The 25,801-nt window shown below is 35.7% G+C and overlaps 1 protein-coding gene across 9 annotated transcripts in view; it reads left to right on the top strand.

Moving 5' to 3' along the window:
* NAALADL2 (N-acetylated alpha-linked acidic dipeptidase like 2) overlaps nucleotides 1-25,801 on the top strand; it is a 1,281,993-nt gene that overhangs the window by 1,032,108 nt on the left and 224,084 nt on the right. For all 9 annotated transcript variants that reach the window (XM_070509419.1, XM_070509420.1, XM_070509417.1 and 6 more), the window contains one exon: nucleotides 8,561-8,707. In XM_070509419.1, the coding sequence (XP_070365520.1) occupies nucleotides 8,561-8,707 (147 nt within the window). The remainder of the gene's footprint in view (nucleotides 1-8,560; nucleotides 8,708-25,801) is intronic.

The following is a 25,801-nucleotide window of genomic DNA, read 5'->3' as shown; positions in this document are numbered from 1 at the left end:
AAATCAAGATTAGGAAATGAATGAGTTGTATTTTCAGTTTTCCCCACTACCTTTGGAGTCTCTATTCTCTCCCAGGATCCTGATTTTTTTCGGTGTCTTCTTCAGTGACCCCTACCCTAGCAGAGACCTCATGCTGTCTCCATTCCAAATCCTCTAGAAGAGAAATTGTTTTTACCTAATAAGCTAAAGTAGTAGTTATTTTCCTTCGTCCTCTCTCCAATATATCATTTTATATATATAATGATATATATATATTTTTTTTCTTTTTTGAGGAAGATTCGCCCTGAGCTAACATCTGTGCCAATCTTCCTCTACTTTGTATATTGGTTGCCATCACAGTATAGCTGACCAGTGGTGTACATCTGCACCTGGGATCTGAACCCGTGAACCTCAGCCACCAAAGCAGAGCGTGCTGAACTTAACTATTATGCCAGGGGGCCATATTGGTATATACCTTCTTTTTTTGAAGAGGAAGATTAGCACTGAGCTAACATCTGCAGCCAATCCTCCTCTTTTTGCTGAGGAAGACTGGCCCTGAGCTAACATCTATGCCCATCTTCCTCTACTTTATATGTGGGGCGCCTACCACAGCATGGCTTGCCATGCGGTGCCGTGTCTGCACCCAGGCCATCAAAGCAGAACGTGTGAACTTAACCGCTGCACCACCGAGCCAGCCCCTGGTATACACATCTTTGATTGTCCTAAGTCAACCTTTTTAGATTAAATAGTTGTCAGTGATACAACTCTAAACACCCCATGTCTCTACTCAGACATTTTGTAAAATATTAACATTTCTGGAACTGGGAGATGTCTGTCATATCGTTTGTTTCTTCCCTACCACCCAACAAAAGCTGTTTTTAAATTGATGCTATAGCTTACAATCAAGGGAATCTTGGAATTGGGAACAGGAAACATGTAGCTCAGAGGGTATTTGAAAAAATGTAACATTTATTTTTGGCCAGTGATTCAATCACAGATTGAAATTTCAAAAATAATAAACAAGTAGACAATGAAAAATCTTCCCCCTAAGTCTGTTCCTCCACCAGTACCTCTCCCCAGAGGCAAATATCATTTGTATAAATTAAAGAATATACACTTTTTTTACTTTTTAAAACACAAATGACCATTTCATAGAGTCTTTCTGCAAATTATTTTTTTCTAAAAATTTATCCTGAAAATTGTTCTTTATCAGTGCATAAATAGGTTCATTGTTCTTTTTAAAGACTGCATAGTATTCCATTGTATGGATTTAATATAATTTATTTAACCTTTTGTGGAATGTGTACCAGTTTTTTCTTCAGCAATATATGAGGCACCAGAATTCCCCCATCCTTCATAACAGTTTAGAAATCAAGCTTCTGAAAGTTTTTTTTAAGTAAATGTAAAAGACACTATATATGTCTTCTATGTATAAAGGCATTTATATTTATTTTTTTCTGTGAAATGCCAGTTCATATTAATTGACTTTTCTTTTTTGAGGAAGATTAGCCCTGAGCTAACATCTGCTGCCATTCCTCCTCTTTTTGCTGAGGAAGACTGGCCCTGAGCTAACATCCATGCCCATCTTCCTCTCCTTTATATGTGGGATGCCTGCCACAGCGTGGCTTGCCACGCGGTGCCATGTCTGCACTCGGGATCTGAACCGGTGAACCCCAGGCTGCCAAAGCAGAACATGTGAACTTAACTGCTGTGCCACTGGCCAGCCCTTCATTGACTATTTTTTATTGACTTATCAGTCTTTTTTCTTTATATGTTCCAGAAACTAGCCATTTGTCTGTGAAATGAATTGTAACTATTTTTTTCCAGGTTTTCAATTATCCTTGTTTATGGTAATTTTTTGTCATGCAGAAAAGTTATAATTTATGTAGTTGGACGAAATAATCTTTTTTATCTTCTAGATCTGTTGTCATGAAAGGTCTTTCCTACTGTAAGATTTAAAAAATGACCTTTCTTCGTTTCCTCTGTGTGTTTATGATTTCAATTGTTACATTTAAAAAATGGATTCATTTGGAATGTATTGTGGTATAAGATACCAGAGGGTGGATACTATTTTACTATACTAGTGGAGATTTTTATTTAAACTCAACAATTTGGTGGAAATGTGAATAACTTCAATGTTTTTAAATAACATCCTTGTTTCCATTGATACACAAAACCTTAAGTGAAGAGCAGTAGAAAAGAAATAGGTCTTCCGCCATCATGTGTCTATTGGTTGAGGACCTTAAGATGATGAGGGAAGAGGAAGGGGAAATGAAGTAGAGTTGGGGTTGGGAGGAGACATCAGTCAGAAGTTGGAGTAAAAACAAGGGACAATGTTTTCATTTTCCATTTTTACTCTGTGAGTGATCGTGAAAACATTCACTAGTGCGTAAATATATTTTAAATGTAATCTGAAGTGTTTCAGATACAAAGTAACATTTCTCCACATTTCAAAACAAAATTAAAGTTTTAAAAGTTAACAGAATGAGATGAGAATGAGAATGTGTTTTTCCGTTTGGCAATTCTACTTGTGTATACTAGAGGAATAGCAATTCTTCACTATTTAAAGCTGAGAGTACTTTGTTAACACTCTGTAAGTGGAATATTAAACCATTGCAGAAACTTTGAGATACTGGAGATTTTGAAAATCCCATTTTATGAGTTGAAGATTTCCATTTTATAATAGGATAAAAGCTATTTGTATCCCTCTACTCAATTTAATCTTTAATAAAGACACGGCAGCATATTTATTTTTTAAAACTTTTACCATTTTGAAAGTATATTTTATGCCTAAGAAACTCATTATCAGATGGTGGTGTTTAGGATAACTGAAATAAGTTTCTAGTTTAAAATATTAAAGAAAGTCAGTAAACATAGCTCTTGTTTCCTTTCAAAGATTATTTGAGGAGCTCTGTAATGCATTATTAAGTATTGGGTGTTGGATATCAACTTGACAGACTGACATAAAAATACAAGCTAAATAAATGAAGAACACATGACACACACAGTAACTAAATAAGCTCTGAAGAAATGCCACAGATACACAATTCATATTCAGTGATCTAATTTGGTTAAAAAATCAAACAAAAGACCTGTCGAATCCCAGAATGAACAAATTTAAGATTAGAATGTTCACCTGCATTAATGTGGTCTGTATGCTGCATATATCAGCATGGTGGAGAGGAGAGAGCATGGCAGTTAGAGTGAAAAGATCTGGAATCAAATCCTCATTCTGTCGACTTGGAGCCTCAATTTCCTATTTTGTAAGATGGAACTGTTTTTCGAGAAGTCCCCCTGTGGACACCTGTGGCAGACTGATAAGTCCTATACAGACCCATTCTCAGAAATGATGTTTTAAAATGTTTAAATTAAAATACACAGGGTTACAAAGGAAAACAATTATATCAGACAGTTATCTAAATATTAAAACACAAATTTGCATTTTAGTAATACAGACGTTTGACCAACTATCTGGGCACCTCCTGCTGGTCCAGTCAAGTTGACACAAAAAATTAACCATCTCAGTGCCTGTAATAAGAAATCACTTTTAAATACCTTGGGCATCATTATCACAATTGGAACATTGCTATACTGTGAAAACCAGTAAGATTAGGGAGATAAGTTGTTTTTACACAACTAAAGTTAAAAGAATAATACCGAAATGAAAAAAAAAGCTTTAATTTTCCTATAATGTGTAGAATATGGAACTTTTATTTTGAATGTTATGCTTCTCTTGCTATTTGAATAATCAACTTAGATTTCTTATCTATGTAGTGTGAACATGTGCAGGGGAAAACAATGTGGGAGAAATCAAAAGTTTGAATTATTAAACAGATTTTTAAATACTTTAGAAACTTACCAATGTGTCTTGGTGTCTTTATTCAACTAATGCAAATGTCGACTTAATTTCTTTATATTTCACTTATATGATCATCTACTATGAGGTTTTGTCTTTTAGCTTAAAAGTATACTTGCAAAGAGCCTGCAGCCTTAGGATTGAGACAGTGATTTCATTTTGGGTCTTCAACCGACTTGTAGGAAATTAAACAAGTGACATAACTACAATCTTTGCCTGAACTTGCTTACTTTATGAACTGGAATAAAAATGCTTGTTATCAAACGTTAAGTATGGAGCATTTTGAACTCCTTAGATGAAATACTTAATTTGAATTTACTCAGCCTTGTAAATAAATTTAAAAAATTAATTGACCTGCACAAATTTGTTACCAACCTTCTCTTTACCATGGTGGCTAACTTCTAGCAAAATGAAGAAATCAAAGTTTCTTTCTACTTTCCTGTCAGATATTTGTGTTTACAGGGGTTGAGTAGATCAGTATCTATTACCTGATATGGATCTATTATAATTCACTGAAGTGCTGTGTAGGAAATCAATTCACATTAGGGTAGAATATAGATTTAGGGTCACTTAAGATCTGTGAATTTGGCCTGGATTTTAAAGTGATGAATAAGAAAAAGATTTAGAAGATAGAGTTTCTGTGCCAGGAATGTTCTCCTCTTAAGGGAAATCTCTAGAACAAAATGGCTTGGGAAAAACAATCCAATCTGAAAACTGTGTTCTTTTTAATCCTATTTTACTCTGAAACTGGTTAGGAACAAAAGAACAAAATAAGACTTGAGGGTGATGTGCTTGCTCTCCTCATCAGTGGTTAAACAGGAGTAGGCAGTAGAGAATGAGGTGGAGAGAGAAAGAGGAGAAAAGTAGTGGACTGCTAAGATAAATACTCTGCAGAATTTTACAAGGGAACTCTGGGCTCAGTAGGTAAGGAACAGGCCTCAGGAGGGCTCCTCAGGGAACTCTGTGTTGTCCCTCATGCCCCATTCTTGGATTGGCTTTCTTGAAGCTTTTACCTTTCTTTTAGGCTTAATTTTGACATGACGCTCAATAGCCAAGTGCTCCCAGCTTATAGGCCCCAGCTATTCCTTGGATCACACAACCCTATTGTTCTGTACTCTATCCTCCCTTAATAAATAGTCCATTTTTAGCACCATAGATGTGGTTTAATAGATCTTAACCTTCAAAATATGATTTTAAAACAATCCTAGATGATGCTGGTTCTGTTGCCATTTAGTTGGTTTACAAAAAGAGTTTACATATGACAGAGGTGGCAGTACAACCCCTTAAGGGAAAGAAAAAGTTTTCGATAAGTGGATGATGTAAAGCAAGTCAGAGTAGGGAAAAGAATGCAGAAGTACTTTAGGGAATGTAATCTTGAAGGCTGGATATTGCCTTTTGATTTGCCTGAAAATACAAAACATGTAAATAGTGATGTAGCTAGAAAGAATAAGGGAAACAGAATGCAAGGGAAATATTAAAGCTATACAGTGGGAGTAGCCCTGACAAGAACAGACTAGAGGAGAATTTGTACTGGCTTCAAAAGCCTTGGCCCAATAAAAAGGCGGGGCTAAACAAGAACAGTGCTTTGTGTATCTGTTAGAGGAAACACAGAATGCAGGCCTGCTTGGAGTAGGGCGGTTTGTGCCTCTTAGGAACTTGCACGTGTGGGAAGCTGATACTTTTTGTCAGAGGGAAGCTTTTATATAACAATGATAACTGAAAGAAAATAATATCAAATATTATATTTAAGTACCACATTTATTTTTAAAAGTTTAATTCTTTCAGAGACATATATTGTCAAATTTAGAATTGTCAATTTTTGATCCATGCCATTCTTCTGTTGAGAAAAAAATTTCTATCTAAGGAGCATGGCTCATATTTGCAGAGGATATTAAGAATTATGTGTGCAAAATGAAATTAAAGCCAAACCTATATTTCCATTGATATTGAGTGGGATCCATGTCTCAAATAGACATAGATGTTGCTGCAGTAAAGGGAAAGTAAACCATTTATAAAAATGATTTCGATTTCCTTGGCCAGGCATCTGGGGAAGAAAAGACTGGATTCTATCAAATCTTCCTTAATAACATGAATAAGTTCAACAATCTAAGTTTCACAAATTCAAATACCTCTAGGCCACCATTCAGTAAATTTGAATGAGTGAAGTAGGCTGAGCAGAAAACACTACTGTTGGGACAATGGTAAATGTCTTGCCTGCCCAAGGCATTCCAACTCAATTAGAAAAAAAAATCTATACTAGCTAAACAAATACCTTTAAAGGGGCCAGTTTTCAACAGCTAGATCTCAAAAACACTTCAGATGATTTTTGCATGATATGAAGTAGTTTGCTTTTCATGATTTAGTACTTAAGGGTAGCTGGTCTTTGGGAACATTTAAGATCCTACCTACGCTGCCCCAGGTTGATATAAAACTTTCAGGAGTCTTCGCCCCAGGCGTATATTGGGAAGTGAAAAAGGATTAACTCTCCTTTCAGAAAATTAGGCTTTCAAAAGAAACAACTTGGTGAGAGTCACCATAAAAAGCATTAGGTTGCCACTGATTTGACTTTGTGGTAGAACATGCTTTTTACTTTCTTTTTGCAAAGTGCTTAATTACCCAAGATATTTGTAAATCACATTAAGCCAAAATCTTGCCTTGTTTGTAAACACTCACACAGCCTTTCCATTTTAATTGATTTTAACTTCATTGCAAAGATCTTTCTATTATGCCCGCAAAGAAAATTGGATAGACATTGAACCATTATTTTACATTTGAAAAATCTAACACTGTAGTTAAAAAAATTGGAACTCATTTTATGAATATTAAACTGCATATTTCCAAATCTTTTGATGTGTTATATTTAAAAGTATTTTTGGAATTATGTCACACCAAAGAAGTATGGGGAGACTGAAGAGTCCATGTCTTGATTCAATGGCAAATATGTACTGAATACATAATTTTTGCCTGATATTAAATATGATATTGTTATGCTATTGTCTCACTTCCCTCATGATTACTGATAAGGAGATTGGTATTCTTCCATGTTTCACACTTGAGACAACAGGATCTCGGAAAGATTCTAGATTTTTGGAAATTTTATTATTATTTTGTTTTATTATCTTATACTTTTTGGTGAGGAAGATTGGCCCTGAGCTAACATCTGTTGCCAGTCTTCCTCTTTCTTTTCCTCTCTGCAAAGCCCCAGTAAGCCCTAGTACATAGTTGTATATCCTAGTTGTAAGTGACAAATAAAAATGGCAAGCAATAGGATATATTGGAGAATATGAGGAAGCCATTTGGTATAAACCTAATTTGGCCTGACCTCGTCTTTCCAAAAGAGCCTGACCATGGCTGTTGAGCATGCATTGTATATCTGCTTTAGATATTCCCTATGGCAGGAACAAAGACCCTTGAGATACAGGTGCAACTTCCTTCCCCCTCCCAACGTTGGCATTCCCTTAAGGATTAAGCATCTTTCCTTAGGCTAGGAACTGATTGCTGCGCTCACCTGTGGCCGCCCAGCTCGAGACAATAGACTTGCATCCTGCTACGCCCACCAAGATGGCAGATCCACTACCTGCTGTGTCCATCAAGTGCTGTACTGACAGGGCAATCTTGTGACTGTTGTGGGAGGGACATTTCAATCTTATGGGAAACACCCTGTTTGGGGGTATATAACTGCTCTGTGCACCCCACTTCTTCGGTGCCCTTTCTTCCTTTGGGAAGAAAGGCCCCGGGCCATGGTCCTCAGATTTCAGCTCAGAATAACCTCACCCAAATTTTCATTTATAGATTGGTTATGGATTATTTTCCTCGACATAAGTCATTCTAGTTCTTCAATGTGGAATGGCTCCACAGCATGGCTTGATGAGTGATGTGTAGGTCCACACCCAGGAACCGAACTGGCGAACCCCAGGCCGCCAAAGCAGATTGTGCGAACTTAACCACTGGGCCATAGGGCCAGCCCCAGAAATTTTAATAAAGAAGACATTTTTAATCAATATTAATTATAGAAACCCTTAGTTTACCTGTTTTTGATTTTTTTTACTATCTTTTGTTCAATTTTTGTAAAGCTATTGTTATTGATTTTGCATGCTAACCAACTCTTAGTTTAAGAAATATTAGTCTATCATCTTATATTTCCCCACAGGTTGCACTCAGCTTTGATTCTCTATGGCCCACAATATTTGTTGGCATATACTCTTAAGACATGTAGAAATAGACTTTTAAGAAGAAATAGAGAAAATTTCTTCTGCTGTTTTTGAAAAACTCTTTAAGATGAATGAAATTATATCCTACCAAGCCATCCTTTAAATTTATGGGAAAATGAAAAAAAAAAAAAAAAGCAAAATACTCTAAACCTTTTCAAGGACTCAACATTCTTTTAAAATATTTCAAATTTAAGTCATTACAATTCATAATAAATCTATGATAAAAAAGCTTTTAAGGCAACAACAGCAAACAAAGCTTGATTTAGGCGAGTGCTAGTTGCACTTCAGTGAGCATCAGAATCACAGAGGTGTGTTGCCACACAGGCTCCTGGGCTCCAACCCCAAAGACTCCCATTAGGGAGGACCTGGGTGGAGCCTCAGCATTTGCATTTCAAGCAAGTTCCTGAGTGACATTGATGCTACTGTTCTTTGAACTACATTTTGAGGAGCATTGATTTTGGGATGACCCAAGAAGCATGGTGTGTGTGCTAACAATTTAAATTATGTTTTTCAGAAAAGTAATTTCAACTGTTCCAGAAGAGCTCACTGCCCGGGAACGAATGTCAGTTCCGTACAGATACGAGGTGATGCCGATTATTTCATCAACCATCTTGGAGTTCCCACGGTGCAGTTTGCTTATGAGGACATCAAAGCGTTACAGGTGATTCTTCCTAAACATGCAAAACACACACACGCAATAGAGCAGACATGCGGAATTTGCTTTCATCCTGGCTATTGTCTTTCTTATCAATAGGTCACTATAGGAAGCTGCTGCATTGAGAGTTGTTCTTGTTCTTCAGAGGCTTTGTAACAATATTTGAAAACGTCAGCTCTTTTCAATAGCTTGAATTCAATTTAAAAAGATTTATACTGTCACTCACATTTTCAGTGTGCTTTGCACCAAGAAATTTGCAATAGTTGGTTTAACATCAAAACATAATTGTAATCTTCAGTAGTCACAGAAACAGATGACATGTGCAATAGATTCTCCTCTCTTTGCCCAAGGGGAAATGTATCGTTGTGTGAGTCTTGTGGATTAGCTGCCCGAAGTTTGTCAATAGTTTGTCTGCCAAAAAAGATACTTCTTTTTTTCTGAAGATAGGAAGCTTTTTTCCAAAAAATGTCACAGAGGCCTGATTCACCTTAATTAAGCCTGTGTCCATCCATCTGTTGGACTTCAAATCTTTTAATCTTTCTCAGAAGTACGTCACAGGAAACTGTTTCTCTGTAGGTCTAAACCTGTTAAATATTCTACCTTCTTTTACGAATTGTGTATGCATTATTGGGAGCTATTTGAAAGCCTCAGGGGTGGCCTGCTTGAAGTAATTATTACATTAACAAAATAGTAGTTGGAAAATAGAATAAAGCCTGCTTTGTATTTCAATTATAGATGTTCTTGAAAAGTTGTGTTTAAATTGTATTTTATAGGTTCTGCTTCAGATATGCAGTATTTTAATTTCTGATAGCTTTTTAGCAATATTTAGCTTGATGTTTCTCTGCAACCCTCTACCCTCCACCCCTTAGTTCCTAAAGAGCTAATTATTACTAACAACTTAAATTCATGGAGGGAGAAACTCGGGGTGAATCTTATTGTGGTGAGATGAGTTCTTGGGTAATGCAAAAGTAATCATTGTGATATATCTGTTTTCTAAATTTGGATTTTCATGTGCTATTGTTGTTTAAAAATGGGTTAAATGTGTAAAGGTATCTTTTCTTTTACTAAGCCCACTGTATGCACTTTAATGAAATTGATGTATTAAGAAACTAACTCATTATTAATTTTCCTGTCTAATATCTTTTAATACCTCTTTTATCATCCACCCATCTCAACCCATCCAGCTCCTGTCATGTTGACATGTCGAATGATAGCTTTTACTCAACACACGTCTAATTCATCTTGGTTGAGTTTTGGTTTTTTTTTTTTTAAGACTTTATTTGTTTTCCTTTTTCTCCCCACAGACCCCCAGTACATAGTTGTATATTCTTAGTTGTGGGTCCTTTTAGTTGTGCTATGTGGGATGCTGCCTCAGCATGGCTTGATGAGTGGTGCCATGTCTGCGCCCAGGATCCGATCCATCGAAACCCTGGGCCGCTTCAGTGGAGCACGCAAACTTAACCACTCGGCCACGGGCCAGCCCCCCATCTTGCTTGAGTTTTAAGCCAAAACTTTAGAGAGGCGGTATAGGATAGCCATAGGAATGGAACCGTAATTGACTCCTGACTCTGATACTTACTAGACAAATGATTTAACCTCTTTCAGAATTATTTTACAGATGAGAACCTTAGTATACTTATGGAATCTACTTTATAGAGTCATGGTAAGGGGTAGATGAGACTATGAATGTAAAGGGCTTAGCTAACATCCGGGCATATAATAAGGCCCCCATCAATGGCAATTATCATCACAAATATCATTGTCTGACTGTAGGTCCAACATATTAGTGGGAGAATTTCTAAACTTTTTAGATAAGAACACATTAGCGGAAGGGAAGAGCTTGTTAATTGCTAAGGAAAACAAGCCTCTAAGCCCAAAGAGGTGCAATTTGATGAGGATCAGCTGGAGGATCTGAGATGTCAATGGGAGGAAGATACGGAAACAGGTCCCAGTAAAGTTCTAAGAAGGTGCTATTATTACTGTGAAATTTCTAAGGCTAAAGTCTATCTGCTACAACTGGCTGAGTCTGAAGGAGCTAGTCTGCTTTTTAAATTATATCCAGAATGTCTAACTCCCGTCATCAAAATAAGTTTTTATTATATTTGTCTCCAAAAAAGTAATTAAAAGAGAATCCCCTATGCTTTATAACAAATGACCTTGTTTATATTGCTTTAGTGCGGAAAAATTTTTTAATGGATTTGTCCCTTACAAAATATGAATGCTTGAGATGAAATAATTTTGTGTGGTGAACTCTCCAAAGAGCAGATAATAACCTTTACTTTCTGTGTTAACCCATCATAAATGTATGTATACAGTTATTAAGAAGAATTATAAACATTGAAAGCCTTTCTCCATGATTAAAGAATATTTATCCTATGTCAATTAGTGAAGTAGATAAGGAAAATAGGGCTTACATGAATTTGCAATATATAATATATATTATACATACAATGAAAGTGATATCTACTACTTATAGAGTACTTTCTGTGCTAAGGATTTTTACCTCATCTCTTTTAATATTTGTAATATCCTTATAAGTCAGCTATTATTATTAACACTTTCTTTGCTGAGGATGAAATGGAGCTTAAAATCAAGTAGCTTATCCAAGGTTATAAAGCTAATAAATGGCCAAGATAGAATGTGACCTCAGGTCTCTTTAACAGTTAGCCCATATTCCTAACTATTACATGAAAGGTTACAAATTGGAAGCCCAAGAGCAAGATCCAGTCCACGGATGTATTTTGTTTGTCCTGCACTGTATTGAAAAACTGGATTTCTGGTAACATTGCGTTCTTTTTTTCCATGGAAACAATCAGCTAAATTGTGAATTACCCACCAGCCTTCCATGTTCTTTATTAAAGAGTCTGTCATGTTGTTTGTCCTAGAGTATAGTTAAGAAGAGTATTTCTTCAATACCTGTTTCTATCAAAAATTGGGAAATATGATGATCAGCCTAAAAGACCACGTATTTTGTCAGACTGTGTCACCTGTATTACCTGCCTGGCCTCTGTAGGAACTGAGTTCATCGTCTCTGCAATCATTTTGAGTAAAAGAGTTGATAATTCTACATTCCCATTCACTTTAAAACATACATGTGTTCTAAGGGAGCTGATTTTATGGTTATACTCACGGTTTTGAAGAAATTATCTATTTAAAATTTATTTGGGTGATTATAGTGCAAAAGTATTTCTACTAAATTTTTTTATGCGCTAAAATTGTTTATGGGCCTGTTATATTCAAGTTCAACAAGTGAATGATGATAATAGGAGAAAAATTTAACTGTATGAAAATAAACTATTGGAACAGGTGTCACTTTTTATGGACGTAGAGGACATTATTAGTTCTAAAATTATTTTTTGATGAAACATGACATTTTATAATATCTATTCCTAATATTTCATGTTCTCCTTATTCCCATCAGTATCTTTTCCCTGTAGTTTCTCTGGATGCTAACATATTGCATAAAATTGCTTAGAGCACCTTTCGTCTTAAGCTTTTCTTGGCGTCTATACTCTAATTTTCTAATAATTAAATTTCACAAATGCAAAGCAATCTATGGATTTGCCAAATGTTAGAATTATTCCTTCCTTAAGATATTGCCCTGTTAATTGAAACGTTTCTAGTTGTGAGCTTCATTTAAATAACGTTTTCAATTTGTAAACATTGTTGCACCTGTTAGGAGAAGCCTTCTGCACAGATAAATACAATGCAGAGATTGCTGAAAAGGAAATGAAAAGACAGATGCTTTCTGATTGAGTGCAATATTTATGACAGCCTGGTGGTCCAATGCACATTTCTTCTGTCACTTAACAGCTGTTTCCCATAATTTTTGTTCCAGATCAGTATACTTACTCTCTATAGGGCATGTCAGAGGGTCTGGCTTTCTTAGTATATCAAAAGATCAATCCATGGCTAGCAAACTTCATACCACAAATTGTAGCCCCGGTTCCTCACTCTATTTAACCTTATGTTTTATGCTCTTCTGCTGGAAACATTCTATTTTAAACCCAATTTACCTCTATAATGGAGTATTTAACATTTAAACGATAATGAGATAAAGGAGTATTATAGCTTTTATATAGAAGTTTTTGCATAATTGTTTCAAAATCATTTAGTAACCCAGCGACCGAAAACCAAGTAGCATAGGTGTTTTGAAACTCTTATTAATTCTTTTTAAGTTAGATGACTTTGATATCAGTTCTGATTCTTAAACTGATAAGCAGCAGGATGAGTGTGTTTCTGTGTGAATTGTAATATTAAGGCAATTTTATGGGATAAAATGATAATTTGTGCAGATACAATACTACAATTTGCAGATACAATACGCATTTTGGAGCAAAGTCAGTCATCGTTTGCCTGTTGATTCTTCATCTTTTATTCTACTAAGTAGGAAAAGAATTTATCCTACTTGAATTAGAGATCCTTCTTTCATTACATTTTCTGTTTGGAACTTAGTCACTCTCATTGTTGTAAGGAAGCTAATCGTTATGTGTAAGTATGTATAAGTTGTACTGATGTTTTGCAATATCTCATAGAATCTGTTTCATACTGATAGCTGAGAAACTTATGTAATGTCACTTAGAAATGAGATTTTACCTTTTCTTCTTCAAAATGTACCAAGTGGAAACAGGGTTGAAAGGGGTTCTTTAGTGTTTTCTCTAGTGTATTACTTTTCTTTGTAGCTTGTCTTAGGAAAAGCACTTTCAGTGTTGGTCAAAATACATGGCATTATGATTTTCACAACAGACTTGCTTCATTTAGGTCAGCAGTTCTCAAACATTTTGTCCTAAAAACCCGTTTTTCCTCAAAGTAACAAAGACTCCAAAGAAAAGAGCTTTTGTTTATGTGGCTAACGTGCAAATATTTGCCATATTAAAAATTAAGACTTAGAAAAATGTATAAATTAACTTATTAATTCATTTAAAATATCAATAATAAATTTGTTACAAATGAATATAATGACTTATTTTACAAAAGATAATTATATTTCCCAAGGTAAGAAAATGTAAATTAGAAGACTGACATTATTTTATATTTTTGCAAATGTCTGTCTTTTCATATGATAAAGTTTATTTATTTTTGATACTACATTGAAACAAGTATTAGTTTCCTAAACATTAGTTTCAATGTGGAATCTGAAACCATATTAAAGAACTTTTTGTACTCTGCACACTTGTGAATTTAGAGTGAAATGAGAATGTGAATGCATGTAATGTCACTAGTATTATGAAAATAGTTTTGATCTTGGGGACCTTTGAAGGTCTCTGGACCACACTTGGAGCAATGCCTCTTTGGGGAACCGGCCTTGGTTAAACTAGTCTACTTCATTCTTTATAATATCTGACAAGGTGTTCAACTTTGCTCTTTTTCAAGGATTGGAACTGTGATTGTATATAAACCCGTGTGTGTATTTTCTGGTCATCTTTGGGTATTGCCATCCCATTCACCTGACAAACAGCATGAAGTAGGGAATATAACACTCTCATAAACTGTGACTTTACAAAGAATTCTGCTTCTTAGAAGCCTTCCTTTAGAAGAGAAGGTTAAACCCTAATCAACAAATCAGCAGTTATAGAGCAGCTTTGAAAAGCTGTGATTGTACAGTATATGAAGTGCCTGTCACAGAGGGAGTGCTATTAAAGTTGCTGTATGCTTCCAAGAGCCTGAGGAATAAACAGAAGAAATTGAAATATGAGACAGATATTGAAAAAACAAAGAATTGAGAAACTCTTAAGACTCAAATGGATAATTCAAAAGATCATACTTCAAATTGCCTAATATTTTTAAATGGCTGTGAGGAGGACAGATTTCCCCTAGCAATTGTCCTTGCTTGGAATTCTAAATAAGAACATTTATTCTAAATACTTGTCATCATTGGATGACAATATATAGCGTACACACTATATTTTAACTCTAATACTGTTTTCAGAGATTATCTTGTGATCCTCCCTGTTATGAGGGAACTTGTTTTATAATGAAGTTTTTGATAATTTCAATGATAATACTTACAGGTGGGTGTAATGGTAGACCACTTTGTAAATTTGGCAATATTTAAGTTAAGAATATAGGGCGACTCCGATGTGATTTATTCAGATATTTGTTCATTCAAACTCATTCATCTATTTAGTCAGCAGTTATTAAGCACTTGTAATCCATCACAATGTTGGAAATACAAAGATGAATAAAATATGGCCCCGTTCTCTCAAAGTGTTCAGAGTCTAGATTGGGACTCAGACATATAGACAATCAAATAAAGAAAGTACAATGGAAATACTCTTAACTGATTTACACTTGACCAACTTGTGGGATTCACTGGCAATACTCATTCCTTTAAACACAGTGATAAATGGTCAAGGCTTCTTGAAGCTCATCATGGTAAGATCCTTTCTGAATTTCTGCACATCTGTGTTATCCCAGGTTCAGTGGTATGCTTGCTGGAGTCAACTATATTCTCAGATCTCTATATGCCCTTTGCATTTGTTATTAATAACTAAATAATTTAATTGCTGCATAAACTTGTGAATCATGAGTATGAAAAAAATTACTTCTAAGAAACCTACAGTGATAACACTCTACAAGATGAGTTGCTAATAAAGAACTGATAAGTAGATTGGGGGAAACTGTAGTAATCTAGACTGTACTTCACAGATATCTTTAATAATTCTACTTTAAATAAAAGGCAACTTGAAATGTAGGTAATATCTAGGATGTGAAAGAAATAACAGAACTTTATTCAACAGGTGATGTTCAGAGAAAAGGCCTTGGCTCTACATCAAAATATTGGCCAAGAAACATGCATTCACAGGTTTTAATTTAACACACAAGATTTTACGTATGTATTCTTTTTTTTTTTTTTTTTTACCAATTATTTAACTGAACCAGCTTCTAAATAATTAACTTGCCAGCCAGTGGGACAAATCATATTGGCTAAGAGGGCTTCTAATATTCGGTGAAGTGATAGAGGCAGGGTGGTATCAAAGACAATTATATTTAACGAACACTCCTATAACATTTGTAGTAGGCATTGTTTTACTGAGTCCTTTAAACAAGTTAATCCGTTTCATTTAATTCTTGTACTCATAACTAGTACTTAGGAGGAAAGTACATTAAAGATGAGACTGAGGCACAAAGTAGTCAAGTAACTTGGCCAACATCACACATCTATTAAGTGATAGAATCAAGATTCAAACCTAGCTCTCTAACACCACATTTCTGGGCTCTTTGCCCTAGTCTTCTGCTGTTTCTCAAGGTTTTCCAGATCAAATGAAGTAGTTCTAGAATGCTTTCTATCTCCCTCTACATCTCATAGAACACTGTAATGCTACGATGCTTAATTCTTATTTTTCCTAGTTTCCTTCATGAAGGTTCTAAACATTTCAGCTATGATGATTCTCGAGTTAAGCAATAGCTTGAAGTGGGTGATATTTCTTAACTGGATTTAAAATGAACCCATCATTTATATATAATGACAAAACTGCTATTAATCTTTTCTTACAGTAACTTATATATTCTTTTACAAAACAAATAGAGTCTATAATTTTATTTCCAAGTTAATTTTGGAAGATGAAGAGATGGACAAATTTGTCTCTTCTAATTTCAATGATAATGACACATTTCTTTAAGTAGAATATTTTGACGTCTAAGACCATTTTGGGAACTAATTAGATAACGTTTGAGAATAATTAAAATGTTAAGAGCAGTTTTGGAACACATACTCTCTAACTATAAACTCCAGAAGGAAATGATATATCCAGAGCTCATACAGCTGTGGATGATGTCTATGGCCATGAACGAATTTCTTTGTCCATTCTCTAAAGGTCACAACTTCTTATACTATTTATTTGCATCTGGAATTTCAGATCTTCAACATCTGTTTCACAGCTTATAGTGTTTCACACAGAAGCTTGTTTTATTTGCTTTTTTAATAAGCAAATGTTTCTGCAGAAACTACAAAGAAAGATACAGCAGTGGCCTTGAAGTCTCATAAATGTTAAAAAATAAAAAAAAAATGGATTGAAGCCAAAGCCAGTTGGCTTATAAAGGTTGCTATTGCTTCCACCTGAAAGTTCTGGCTTTTATATTAATCTCAAGAGAGCTGCAGTTGTATTCAGGCTCCTTTCATGATGCTTCTGTCTCTGTGATTTTTAAATTAATGAACAGAATTCTGAAAGAGAAAGTATTTATCAGTATTTCGATTTCTATAGTCTCTTGTCAGTAGCTTTAGCATTGAAATTATTCTGACCCAATGTTCTCTTATCAATGAAGAACATTTTAAGTCTAAATAGTGTAGTGTTTGTGTAGTACTGATAAGTGGGTAAAAGTAGGAAAAAATAAACTAGTTTAATGCACAAGGTCATTTTCAGCTCTCCTTTAAATAAATATCTTGTCACTTTACTATTATTCATTGATAACTTTTATCAGAGCCATTAGAAAGTTTACACATATTCCATGTTTAGAAATAATTTCTGATTTATGACTCAGGCATACGTATGTAGAATTTGAATTAAAAAGAAATTTTGTATCAATATTGCTGGGATCTATTCTTAGAAATAGTAAAATCAGATTATGACATTGTTCATGGTGAAATATTGGCATTAAATTCAGGGCACTTCTTCTCTCTGTACTGGCCAAGTGACCCAGGTTAGGAATGGTAGCTCTGTGGGCTATCATCAGTTTGCAAATTCCCACCAGTTCAGGGGTGATTTTGGACAATCCAGGTGGTCAAAGTAAGATCAGAGGCTTCTTTAGTGAGAAGATGGTCTTAAGAGTGGTGGGTCCAAAGGTGTGCCCGGCCCAGACTCTCTTTGATGGACTTATTGATAAGAAGTTCTTGTAGATTCATTGACCCTAAGTGGAACATGCATCATTGAACCCAGGTAGTTTAATCTATTCATCTGTAGAAAAAGGAAAGAGAAGCTTAGAGAGATTTGGTAACTTGACTGAAGGAGTTAAGAAGGGTAAGTGCAGACTTAATTCTCCCCACCCCCAGCCCAGTGCTTCTGTCTGCAGCTACTGTCTTCTAAACTACTTTGTATGTCCTATTCTTTTTCTCACTTCTTTTCTCAACTTTCTTTTCTCTCTCTTCTTTGGTCTGACTTCTTTGACCATTTCCTGCACATATGGTCTTACTTGTCATATCCTTTCTTTCTTTTTTCATCCCTTGTCTTTTCTATATAATTTTCTACTCCCACTCTGCCCACCCCCCGCTCTATTTTCAGCTTCTTAGTTGACTCTGAAAGCTAGTCTACTTCAACTGACTTGTCTTTAATTTGCTCGTAGGTGAAGCAATGACCTGGCTTTCCCCTAATGTTTCAGGGTATGAGGCAACACTACAAATGGAGGCCATTATACCATATACTAAATGCTAAATGTTTAAATGTTATAAATCGAGCTAAAAAAACCTGCTAAATAAAATATGTTCTTCCCTCCTGATCTGACAGGTGCATGTTTAAAATTATTGGGGAGGAAGCTTTGAATTTAATGTTCTCGGACTCCTGAGAATACTATGCCAAAATGTGATGACAGAGGAAGAACTGACCCCCAGCCCCTGATCCTTGATCCTTGGCCTACCCTTCTTTTTCTGCCCATTCTTGACTCTGTCCCATACCATGAGGGGCTTTGTGTACAGGTGTGTGAACACCATGGTATGCACTTTTAAGCATAGTCCTTAACACCCCTAAACAGCTGTTCCTTGCCTACTCCCTGGGCCTAGGGTTGCACACTGGAGGCACAGTCATCCCTGGGGATGATGGACCTGGAAAAAAGGGCTGCCCAATACTGGGAGCAGATATGGAGCCATTTGAGCAGGGAATTCTGAGATTCTAGAACTCAAGGTAACTGGAACTTGATCTAGAAAGGGAGTCATGGAGCCTGAGGGGACACATCTATCTGTGTTGATTTAAGATCCAAAGATCTTCGAAATAAAAAAAAAAAAAGACTAACTCTAGAACCTGAACTTTAGGTATGCCAAACTATAGCAAGTCCTGGTGTAGGATAGATAAATATTCTTGAAGAAACTTGCTCAAGAGCCTTGAGTTTACCTAAGATTTGTCACTAAGAAAACTTGGGAATGAACCAATTATTATAGGATCATTGGCAATATTAGCTGTTTATTGGCTTAACCTGTGTTCTAAAAGGTGTGGCACTTCAGTGGTTATGACCTTGAAGCTGTGAGGTACTCAATACAGCATATTGCTTCCAGGATTTACTTGAAAATATGTTCCAAAATTTCAAGCTTAAAGAGGCGAGAAAAGAGGTAAGAAGTTATCAGAATGAAGAATCTTCAGTTAATGAGACACAATGTAGGGAGGTCTGTTTTAAAGCAAAAGTTAATTTCAGTACACTTTCTAAGCAGAGGAATGCATGATGGAACCTTGAACAAACTCTGGGCAAGCTTCAAGTGCTGACTCTCTGCCATCTACTCCAATTTAAAGATTTTGACCATGTACCACTGTGAAAAGTTTGTAAAACTGTGTGTGTGGTATGAGCCACAAATAGTGTGTATATGCATGACAAAATATTTTGACCAAAGAAACATCTTTGGATTTTTTTGTGTGTGAGGAAGATTGGCCCTGAGCTAACATCTGTGCACATCTTCCTCTACTTTATGTAGAATGTTGCAACAGTGTTGCTTGCTGAGTGGTGCTAGGTCTGCGCCCAGGATCCAAACCTGTGAACCCCAGGCTGCTGAAGCAGAGCATGTGAACTTAACCACTACACCACCAGGCCAGCCCCCTGGATATTTTTTTGACAGAGGATCATTAGAATTTCTGTGTTTGAGTACTAATGAGAGAAATGCAAATTCTAAACTAAAACACAAGTCAGAATACTAAGAAGAAAGTAGAGAGCGTTGGTCAAGAATTTAGTCAGAATTAATTTTGTTTTCTTATATTCCTTTGGTAGCCACAATCCTTTTTGTTATATCTTGCAAAGAGAATCCTGCTATAGCATAATATAAATAAAGTATTTATATTATTTTAGAAATAATATAATAATAAGAAAGCAAAATAGTGCTACTCCTTCCTTGAAACATAGTTACTGGTAATTTTACAGTGTTAAATAAATGGATGAATGAATGGATGGATACATTTTTTAAATTAATATTTTGATCATAGCTACTATGTGCTTACAGACCTTAATTCCCCCCCCAATCTCCTCCCTCCTTCCTTCCTATCTATCTATCTTTAATCAGATTTTGGGGCCAGCCTGGTGGTGCAGTGGTTAAGTTCACACATTCTGCTTTGGCGGCCCGGGGTTCGCTGGTTCAGATCCTGGGTACAAACCTATGCACCACTTGTCAAGCCGTGCTGTGGCAGGTGTCCCACATATAAAGTAGAGGAGGATGGGCACAGATGTTAGCTCAGGGCCAGTCTTCCTCAAAAAAAAAATTAAAATAAAAAAAATGAGATTTTGATCATGTGGTGTATATGTTGTTTTTATTTCTTTATTTAAGGTAATAATACCATTCTCCATAAAGTATTAAAACATAATAAGCCATAATAATTGATGTAACTATTCACCTATTATTGGATATTATATTTGCTTGCATTGTTTTGTTATTATCTTTGGGGGAACATTTTTAGACTTGATATTTGTTCCTCTCTCTAGTTCTTCTGGGATAAATTCCTAGGCATAAAGTTTGGGTCAAAGTATGAATATTTTAAGCCCCTCGACAGGTTGAAAAGTACCTTCCTGAATAGTGGTGCATTTTAAAACTTTATTGCAGAACATCAGACTGTTCTTTAATCTCACTCTTGCCAACAGTGTGCATTAAAAAGAATCTTTACCAATCTGATAGGTAAAATTGATATCTTGTTTTAATTGATTTTCTCGTATATTAACTTATTCAATATTAATTTACTGGCTTATTAAAATATTTTGTAAGGCTATTCAATGTAGAGTCTGTCTTTGGAAATGAATATGTTGGCATAGATCAATATAATTGTCTCCCTCCAGATATAAAAATAGAAATAATATGTCACAGATGTTAACTGGAGGATCCACCCTGAGAAATTATAAATCTGTAATTAATTTAATAATCAGTACTAGGATGATGTTCATAAAAGAGTCTCTGTTCAAGTTTACCAAGGTGCGAATCTTTCTGCAAATCAACATACTTACATTTTGAAGGCTGAACTTCAAAAAGCTTTAAAGCATTGAAGCTGGAAAATAGAAAATGTGTGACAGCCAGGTTGACAGGTGTCAGAGATTGCCTTATGAAAGTCCCAATATATTGTTCCAAACTACTGCAAGAAAGTCGCAGATAGAATTCCTTCAACAAGGTCATTGTAATTCCTAAGAAGGTGGGAGAGAGGAGGCAATGAAAAGAATTCGAGTTAACACCGTACATAAATCAGCATTTAATGATTCTGAGCTCATAACTTTAAAATTATAGGTATTTGCTTTTGTACTAAACAAAGGTATATGTGTGTATTGGGGAGAGGGGTGCGAGTTGTTAAGAGGCCCAAGCATGATTAATGTCTCTGTCTAGTGGTCATGCCACCCCTTCAAAATAGCTGGTGCTGTTACTACACTATGATTAACCTGTAAGGCAACAGAAAAATAGACTTGTACCACATCACACTCTATCATTCCCTGATGTCGTTTTTCAGGAGGTGCCATGGGAAAAATGACACTTCATCATGGGTGAGTGAGTAGATGAGGGTTACAGTGGAGATGGAAGGTATAGACTCCTGAATCAGTGCTATTCATGATATCTCTATTTTACCGCTTTATTATTGGATTCTCTCTATGTTTTCATATATAATAGGAAGCATTTTTCTGAAAATGAAGAATGGGATTTAGCTTACTTTGAACAGAATATTTAATTCTGATACCAAAAAAAAAAACCCAAAAAAACACCTGACTCATAGGCCTAGAGGTTTCCTAAAAACATTTGTTTGACTTGTTTTTGTTGCTGAAAAATATTCCAGAGAAGGGAAATAATGCAAAGGAACAAATATACTTTGGTAACAGGAAGGAAATGTAATCTTTCTCTTCCTTAAAAATATTAATCATCATCACCAATTAAGTTTAACTGAGCTCAAACTGTGTGCAGAACACTATGCTATGCATTAGGAACAGATAAAGCTATGATACAATCCATGGTGCCCGAGGGATTTATAATCTCTTTGGAGCATCCAGGCATGAGTATAAACAAATAAATGACAATAAAAGGAAGCCAAGGCTCAGTGCCAGGTGATTTCTGGGGACGTTAAGGGTATCTGAGCCATAGCAAACAGAGGGATTCATTTAAAATTTTAATCATTTTTATTTTCTTAGAAATCACATGTATATTTAAAAAATTTTTAACATTACTGTAGATTTGTAGACACTTTATGAAATGTGGATGCACACGCCATAGATAAAGTAAATCTCAAAGGTACGATGGGGAAGATAAAATCTGAGACTGTACCTGTCAGATGATAAATCAGACAGAGAAATTTCAGCAGAGAGCAGGTCTTAGAAGTCTACAAACCCCTGTACGTCTCTAGAGGTCGAAGTGACAGGTAACACAATGACGCTGTTCTTCCATCTTAATACTTAGGGTCAGTTCCTGGAATCATCCATGGATTGGCTATGGATAGAGTTCATTTATAAAGGTGTCTGTGTACACTAACATCCGTTTAATTCAGAATCTAGACTTCTGGTAACACTCCCTATCCAGATCATAGCCATAGGCCCATCCACCCAAGCTCTAATTCTAGAAATCTTTGTTGACTATTTTCTTTCTCATACCCCAATCAATTCTTCTAACTCCTATTTTTCGCCAGTCAATTTATTGATGAGTTAAGCTTATTTTTTCTTACACTGTATCTCATTGTTATCATATAATCTCTAACAATTGATGCCTAATTCAGTCCATTCATTATTCCTTCCCATCTGGACTTTCGTCTCCTAATTTGGTAGCCTTTTCTCCCACCACTTCATCCTGCAAACTTCTTGAAGACTAACCTAAAAAGTTGCTTTGATTATGCCCTTCCTCCCCTTCCTTTCCCTGGCTTAACAACTTTCTGCATTTTCCAGTGAGAAATCCTATAAATAACATAATCTTTCCTTTCAACGCAACTATTGTTTTTACCATTCTCATGATATCTAATAGGGTAATGCCTTGAAATTATTTGTACTCTCTTTTTCTCCAAATAGCGTATATGCTAGTCAAGGCTACAAGTTTGTTTTTTTTCCCTGAGGAAGATTTGCTCTGAGCTAACATCTACTGCAAATGTAGGTGCACGCCTGGGAACCAAACTCCAGCCACTGAAGCAGAGTGCACCAAACTTAACCACTAGGCCACTGAGGCTGGCCTGAGGCTGCAAGTTTTGTCCTAACCATCTTCGCGTAGAGCATTTGTACCTAGGGTATGGAACCGTGAAATAGCACAACAAAACAGATCAATCCCTGTTAAACAGTGTTTTAGTTTCTTGGGGTGACCATGACAAAGTACCACCAACTGGGTGGCTTAAACAACAAACATTTGTCTCACAGTTCTGGAGGCTAGAAGTCAAGATCAAGGTATCAGTAGGCAGCGTTGGGTCCTTGTGTGGGCTGTGAAGGAGGATCTGTTTGCTATCTCTCTCCTAGCTTCTAGTGGTTTGCTGGCGATCTTTGGCATTCTTTGGCTTGTGGCAGGATACTTCCAGTCTTCACGTGGCCTTCTACCTGTCTCTGTCTTTGTATCCAAATTTCCCCTTTTAATAAGGATACAGGCATATTGGATTGGGGCTCACCCTAATGACCACATCTTAAACAGCATCTGTCAAGGCCCTATTTCCCAATAAGTCATATTCAAAGATACTGAGGGTTAAGACTTCAACATCTTTTTAGGAGCCACATTCCAATTCAAAACAAACAGTATTATATTACCTTAAGTGGACTGTGGAGGATTGTTTTTTTTTTAGGAAATCCATTTGCAGATTGTTACTTGAATATGTTGCTATTCTTCTGTTCCTGAAAGTGTTTATTTGATCCTGCAAACTACGTATAAAATGTCTAACTTTTCCATTCTTTCCGTTCCTCCTTTTCATATCGATTCAGAACACTTGGCGTCAAATTTCAATGCTGTTCTTTTAAACTAACTTTATCAGTTTGGGTCTTTTAACAGGAGGCCTTGATAAAATACTGCAGGGTCCAAGTGACGCATTGTACATTTGTTTATGTTCCAGTTAGCTGGGTTCATTGGTCTGCATGATTATCTAATCAAATTAGTATACAATATTGCAAAGGAGAAGTCTGCATAAGCTTTCCATGATTGGTCATCACAGAAAATAGAATCTTGATTTGCTGTGGTTCCAGATGGTGGTTTACTTATAATAGTTTAGATTTAATCATGATCATTATAAACTAAACGAAGCTAAATTATACTATCTTAGACAGAATTTTCATGTTGTTTGCAACCATAGGCTCTTTCAGAAGGCATGGCCTCATCCATTGTAGAGATAGGAACCGGTTATTATCGCATGACATTCTTTGAATGTTGCCATTCTCTTTACCATAGAGCATTAGTCCTCGAAATTAGTGCTTCCCAGTTTTGAATGTTATTTATTTGCTATTCACATTTTGAGCACATCCAAGTAGAATGCTTTTTTGATGTTGAGAAACCTGCTTTCCAGTAACATGGCAGGTATGTTGAGATTATTACTAACGTTATCAATTTGTTTTGAGAAAATATTTTAGTGTACATTAATATAAAATGTCCCTAGTTTTTTAAATTATTTATTGGCAGATATAAATTCAGTCTGCAATATTTTATGCTGGCTGTCCAGAACCTAGCTCTGTGCGGCTTACAGAACATTTATTTTTACCACCTAAGTCATAAAAGTTGTTTTCCGTATCTTCAGTCAAACTTAACTACAGGCGAGAAGAAGTAAAAAAATTACCTGTCACATTATTCACAGGCCAGACCAAGATACTGTAATACCATGGCCCACTAAGCTAATTTAGAAGAAAAAATGGAAAGAAGCTTTTAAAAGATGGCATTTATATGTAATATATGTAGAAGAGTTTAGAGTTTTGACAGTTTGAGATTGTATCCTCTTTAGAGAGAATGCATAATGACTTTTATTTCTTTTGAAATATGCATAACTTCTTGAAGGTAACTTTCAACTCTCATTACCTCTTTTCAAAGCAAGTTTCCCATCTTTATGAAAGCAAAGGGTACAACATCCCTGAACTTTGAATAGAGTGAATGTTTATGTATTCACAATTCAGTCATTTCCCCTCTTGTCTGGGACTTTCACCCCATTAATTTGTAAGAGAAAAACCCTAGTATGGACATAAAAGTTGAAGTTTAACTGTTTTATCTATTAAGCCTCATACCTAATCAGCATTGCAAGAACATGTCTAATTGTAGCTAAAGTATGGAATGCTGTTAAGATCTGTTAGTGGGAGTGAGTTTGTGAATAAGATTATGACTTACGGAGTCAGGCTTTCTGGATTTGAATCCCAGCCTTGTTTCTTACTGGCTTGCAACCATTTGCAAGTTAATTTCTTTAAACTATAATCCTCTCATCTACAAGTGAAAGTTATAATGGTTCCCGCCAGGTGATTACACTGAGTGTTATATCAGGATTTCTCAACCTCACAGTGACACTTTGTACCAGATAATTCTTTGTTGTGGAGGACTGTCCTGTGCTTTGAAGGGTGTTTAGCAACATCTCTGACCTCTGTTTATGAGATGCTAGTATAGTGTCATTTCCCCTCAGTTGTGACAACAAACAATGTTTCCTGATACTGTTAAATGCCCCTGGAGGACAAAATCACCCTCAGCGGAGAGTCACTGAATTATGTGAATGTCAGTGTCTACATTTACAGAGAGAGGGTTTTGCACATAAACGCTAAGTAAACTTTAGCTATAATTATCACAGAACAATCAGGCATTTATCTTCTCTAAAGAGCCATACTCTTCAAGAATATGAGCCCCATCTCTGTCCTCTCCCTATATATGTGCATGTGTATGTAACCACATATCAGGATATATGTGTATATGTACACATTTATGGACATGTATATTATTTATTTTCCAACTATTATTCAAAGTAATGAGGGGCACAGCAGAAGAGCTAATATCTACAGATAACCATCAAGCCTGATTAGTTTCATGCT

The sequence above is a fragment of the Equus asinus genome, chromosome 5 (genome assembly GCF_041296235.1).
Source record: "Equus asinus isolate D_3611 breed Donkey chromosome 5, EquAss-T2T_v2, whole genome shotgun sequence".
Lineage (NCBI taxonomy): Eukaryota > Metazoa > Chordata > Mammalia > Perissodactyla > Equidae > Equus > Equus asinus.
This window is presented reverse-complemented; position numbering and strand designations above follow the sequence as displayed.